The 6,000-nt window shown below is 40.2% G+C and overlaps 1 protein-coding gene across 2 annotated transcripts in view; it reads left to right on the top strand.

The window, feature by feature from the left end:
* Positions 1–747: 747 nt before the first annotated feature.
* tmem154 (transmembrane protein 154) overlaps positions 748–6,000 on the top strand; it is a 43,105-nt gene continuing 37,852 nt past the window's right edge. For both annotated transcript variants that reach the window (XM_062981088.1, XM_062981087.1), the window contains exon 1: positions 748–933. In XM_062981088.1, coding sequence (XP_062837158.1) covers positions 870–933 — 64 coding nt within the window. In that variant the 5' untranslated portion in view covers positions 748–869. The remainder of the gene's footprint in view (positions 934–6,000) is intronic.

The following is a 6,000-nucleotide window of genomic DNA, read 5'->3' as shown; positions in this document are numbered from 1 at the left end:
CTGAACTGCTGAAATACACCAAAAGGTTGGTGGTTCGAATCCAGAGAGTGGGGTGAGCTTCCGCTGTTAGCCCCAGCTTCTGCCAACCTAGCAGTTCAAAAACATGCAATAGGTACCACACCGACAAGAAGGTAATGGCACTCCATGCAGTCATACCAGCCATATGACCTTGGAGGTGTCTGTGGACAACGCCGGCTCTTCAGGTTAGAAATGGAGATGAGCACCAACCTGCAGAGTTGGACACAACTAGACTTAATGTCAGGGGAAAACCTTTACCTTTACCTTTATACCTTTTAGGGCAAGAACTTCTACAGTAACTTATGAAACTATTTAAAACAACTTAATTATATCAATAAAGAAGATGGAAACCTAATGGGAATACATCCCCTTAACTTGATATGGGTGAGGAGCTCTGAGCTTCCTAACACAAATGCACACAGGTAGCTGGGCAGACATGCTTTTGTGAATAGGACTTCTGAAATCTCAGTGTCAGTGTAGCATAACTGTAGTGCCACGACAAGAAAGTATATTTTTCTTTTGGTTAGAGGAAAGTTACTTGTGGTATTATGATCTGGTTGAGAAAGAGTCAAGTCTTGATAACAGGACAGGATTGCAAGATGATTTCTCACACAGAGATCTCCTTGGTGTTTTTCAGCTGAGTCAGTGTTTTGGGAGCAACCTTTTGCAATCCCTGTTCCTTTGACAGGCTCAAACTGAATTACATCACTTCCTAAAAACAATCAAACGTAGTGCATCTCCTCAAGGCATCTTACACATCCACCACAAAGGCAGGAAACAGGAAATGTACATGTTCTGAAAAGCCAAGGGAGAATGAAAGCAGTGTTTTACCTGGTCACGGAGGAGGTAACATGCAGAAGTACAACTTTGTGTTGTCCTTATTTCTGCTGCTGAGTGAAATACTTTTCTACTGTGGTAAGTAGGAACATACTCTTTGCATTGCTGAGAAAAAATACATACAGACACACTTTATGCCCAAGGGCTGTAGAACTGTCTTGAAGTGTCACACCCAGAAAAGCTGGTCCTTGCAAAGGCAATTTGTATAGACTTGCACTGCTTCTTTTAGCTTTGCTTCACAACTGTTTGCTAGCTTTAATTTCCATGGATCCATTTTCAGCTACCGATCTTGAGGTGTGCTAAGATCTGTATGTCACTTTTTTACCAATCCACTGTGAGTCATGGGGCTCCCCTTTAAGCTCCCTTGTCCTAGTATATCTTGGGTTTAAAGGCTGTATTTCTACTTCAAGCAAACTCATTTGAGCCTGGTAGGTTTCTAAATAGATGTGAATTTGGAGATATTACTTGCAAACTCTATAACTCCCAGAAAGTCCAGCCACCATGGCCACTAGTCTTGCTGTCTGAGGATTGTGAAGTTGTTGGTAGGCAAACTGTTATCCATAATCTCTTAGGAGACATGTTTCAATATTAGCATTTCCTGGGCAAACAAAGCAGTACCCTAACTGCCAACGCAATAACGGTATATCAAATGAATGACTGCAGATGATATAAGATTGTAGAAATATCTCACGTGTAACCTTGCACTTTAAGATGTTATTGTCCATATACATAACAAAAACTTGTTTTATACAGAGAGATATAGTGTGTGCTATGTTTGAGTTTTCCATATCAAGATAATGGGGGACAACATTGTCTAAACTTTTTTTCATGCATGTAACACTGTTCCTACATATGCATTTTATCTATGAAAATCAAGATAATAGATCTTTGATTTTTTGGATTTTTCCCTTTTAATGATAAAATAGTAATCTATCAAAATATCCTGTAGATACATTGTACTTAAATCTGACAGTGTACAGACCTCCTTCAATTAAAAATGGAAGTGACATTTAGTTTACTAATATTTGCAAACTCTTATCTAGTTGTTATGATTGTAAAATGATGTCCCATAAAGGCATTTTTTAACCACAGAGCTATAAAAGATTACTATTGTCCCTACCATTTTCATTACTTAACAACAACAGCAGCAGCAACAACAACAACAACAACATTTATTATGGTCCATAGACCCATCAGTGGACAGTCATTGATAGGTATATAGTCTGTAATACTTTACGGTCATTACTTTACATATCAACACACTTACCTGATTCATTTATTCCTGCTACATGTTACAGAGTGCTTGACCCCCTATTGCATTCTCATTTACAGAAGAATTGTATGCATGTTCATGCAAAAGCAAGTTTCACTGTACTAATAGGGTTAAAGTGATGGGAGCTGTAGTTGAACACAGGAGAAAGACTGGGTCTTTAGAAAAACAATATTTGTTCTTGGCATAATTTCCTAACATGTGAGATGAGGAGAAGAGATGAACAGTGGCTGAAAATTCTAAAGAGAAAAGGGAAGATCATTACGAAAGAAAAATGACCCTTGAACTTGGTTGACTTTTCATTAATCTGTTAGGATTCTTTTGCTAACATTTGAAGTAAGAGACTCAAGAATGTTCCTAAAATGCACTATAGAGCCAGACTTATAATACATAGTATTATAGTCCAAGAATGTGGACTTGGTATTTGGAGGGGCTTTGTCTGCCATTGTCTGCAAGATGCCTAGCCATCTTATCTAGCTAGGAGAAAATATCCAGGTGTTTCTGAGGACTGGCTTTTTTGTTGTTGTTGTTGTTGTGTCAGAAACGAATGGAGAATATACTGCAAGTCGCTTCTGGTGTGAAAGAATCATCTGTCTACAAAGACGTTGCCCGGGGGATGCCTGGATAGGTTACCATCCTGTGGGAGGCTTCTCTCATATCCCCACTTGGGAAGCTGAGCCTGACAGACGGGAAGCCTTCAGGTCTTCAGGTCAGCAGTTCAGCCGACACAAGTGTTTAACTCATTGCGCCACCGCAATGTTGATTTGAAGGAAAGGGATTGTCCTTCAAAGAGGAAGCTGTGAGGCTTCTCCAAAAAAAATGCTTCTGAGATTTCTTTTCTAAATTTTTGACCAATGATTAATCTCCATATCATAGTCTTGGGGCTAGAGAAGTGGGTGGCTGCTGTTTTTGAGACATCTTGGATGATTCTAGTTTTCTGAACCATTATGATCTGGGAGTCAACCTACTTTGTGAAAGTGTCAAGAAGAGCCCTGCACTGTTTTCTTCTTCTGGACTTCTCAGTTATGAAGGCCTGTGGTGAAGGGCAATGGTAATTATCCTCATAATGGAAATTGTGCTGCAGGACTCTGGTTTGCTTCTATAGCATCTCTCTTATGGCATTGCATGAATGTTTATTTTGTACCAGACGTTATTGAGGCTCTACTGGAAATCACTAGGAGATGTAGTAACATCTAGGCCAGTGGTTCTCAACTTGTGGGTCCCCAGGTGTTTTGACCCAACTTCCAGAAATCCCAGTTTACTAGCTGTTGGGATTTCTGGAAGTTGAAGGCCAAAATGTCTGGGGATCCGCAGGTTGGAAACCACTGATCTAGGCACTACAGATGGGATTACCATATATGTGTGTATATGTATGTGTGTGTATGTGTGTGCACACACATTTCTTCCTTCTTTTAATATAGCACCCAAGGCATTTCACAAGATGAATCAGAATGAAGACCAGAACTAAATAGCTAAAAACATCTTCAAATAATAAGGTTTTTCCCTGCAATGTAAGGTGTTTCCCTTCACTGAAAGATTTGTAATGTTTGCAGCAGATCCATTTCTTCATTCAGTCTGAGTTTATTAGAATATCCTTGACTAGAGCCTCATCTATACTGCCATATAAAATCCAGATTATCTGCTTTGAACTGGATTATCTGGCAGTGTAGACTCATATAATCCAGTTCAAATCAGATAATGTGGATTATCTGCTTTGACAATCTGGATTATATGGCAATGTAGAAGGGGCCTCAGTCTAAGGAGTTCACCCTAGATTTTCTATTGTGTGTCTGGGAAGGATATAACAGTTGAATTTAGTGACTTTGGACAGGGAAGGAACCACAGAACAATAAAGCTTCATCTAAGTATTTGAAAAGCCTACACTGCCCTATATCTCAGGATCTGATCCCAGATTATGTGTTCATCCCAGATTATCTGGCTGTGTAGCCTCATATAATCCAGTTCAAAGCAAATAATCTGGGATGAAATCCTGGGATATAGGGCAGTGTAGATCCAACCTGAGAATTCATGTTTTTTAAATACAGGAGAGGTCATGGTCACTCCTGTGGGGTGAGTTTACCAAGAATTTCCTTTTACATGTTCATACCAGATGAACCTTGTGACATTGGTGTGGCGGAAAAAAAAACAGGATCTCAAAATGCAGACAGCCTCATATGTTGTTGTGTGCTTTCAAGTTGTTCCTGATTCATGACAACCCTAAGGTGACCCTATCATAGGGTTTTCTGTGCAAGACTTGATCAGAGAAGGTTTGCCTTTCCTTTTCCCTGAGATGGATAGAGTGAGTGACTTGCCCAAGTGGATTTCAATTTCTGAACAGGGATTTGAACCCCGGTCTGCAGAGTCCTAGTTCAATGGGAAAACTACTATGCTGCCCTTGCTGTCGGACTCTTGAAGGCAGACACAGACCTTCATACAACCTGGGTCTGAGCCATATAGGGTTTGAGAGGTCAGACTGAACACTTTAAATTGTATCTGGTAATGAAACTATTGTATCAAAGGAGTTATATATATATACTCTGTAACCAGCCCCAGTCAACAGACTGTCTGCAATATTTTTGATTTCCTGAAATTTTTGAAAACTTTCCAAAGGCAGACCCACATAGATGGCATTATAGTCATTCAAGCAGGATATAAATCAGGTCTTATGTTGTATCACTGTAACCAGATCTGACTTCACAAGGAATGGGCTCAGCTCATTCACTAGTTAACTGTGTGTATAGTTCTTATCACTGAACCCAGGAGTACAGTGTTCCCTCACTTATCGCTGGGGTTAGGTACCAGGAACACCTGCAATAAGTGCAAATCCATGAAGTAGGGATGCTATATTTATTTTAATATTTATACATTATTTTAGTAGTTGGACACTATTTTAAGTCTTTATCAACCAATTGTGTGTTGATAAATCGTCTCCTTCTCCTCCCGTTGCCACTTGGGCTCCTTTTCTCTCCCTTTGGCTTGTCCTTCCTCCCTTCCTTAGGCTGTAAATTGTAATTTTTTATGATTTATAATAGTCTTTTAGAGTTTATTGAAAAACCGCAAAACAGCAAATCCGCGAAAAGTGAACCACGAAGTAGTGAGGGAACACTGTACATCCAAATGGCAAACCTGGTAACCCCATCTAGGACCAGCACAGGCTGAAATTCCTATTCCCTAAACTGTATCTTTACATACCAGGAACATCTCCCTATAGCAGGCATGGCAAACTTGGGCCCTCCAGGTGTCTTGGACTTCAACTCCCACAATTCCTAACAGCCTACCAGCTGTTAGGAATTGTGGGAGTTGAAGTCCAAAACACATGGAGGGCCCAAGTTTGTCCATGCCTGCCCTATAAAGCAGTATTCTATGCAAATGTTGTGGAATACAGCAGGCAGGCTTCTAATTAGGCTAACCAAACTTGAAGTTACTGGTCTAGCCAGTGTCTCAGCTTAAAATAAGAAGAGATGTGTGATACTTTGTTGGTATGTACTCAAGTGGTTTTATTTGTTGTGATGATTTAATCTTGGTTGTGTATTTTATATTTTAATATATAGACAGTCCCCAAGATCCCTTCCATATAGCCATATAACCCAGAACACCAAGCAGAAAATCCCACAATATCTTCCTTGAATTGGGTTTTCTGAGTCCACACTGCCATATATTCCAGTTCATAGCAGATAATGTGGGATTTTATTTAGCTGTGTGGGCCAGGCCCCAGTTACAAACAAGATAGTGTTGTCGACCGCGTTTTAGGGGATCGGGCCCTTAAGGAGAGAGCCGATCCGGTCCTGAGAGAACGGACCTTGGCGGAGCCAATAGGAAAATATGAGCCGCAATACAACCTGAAGCCGAAATGAAGAAGGTCCGCCAAAGTTGAA

The sequence above is a fragment of the Anolis carolinensis genome, chromosome 5 (genome assembly GCF_035594765.1).
Source record: "Anolis carolinensis isolate JA03-04 chromosome 5, rAnoCar3.1.pri, whole genome shotgun sequence".
In the NCBI taxonomy this organism is placed as follows: Eukaryota; Metazoa; Chordata; class Lepidosauria; order Squamata; family Dactyloidae; genus Anolis; species Anolis carolinensis.
The sequence above is the reverse complement of the archived record's forward strand: the minus strand, read 5'-3'. Positions and strand labels throughout refer to the sequence as shown.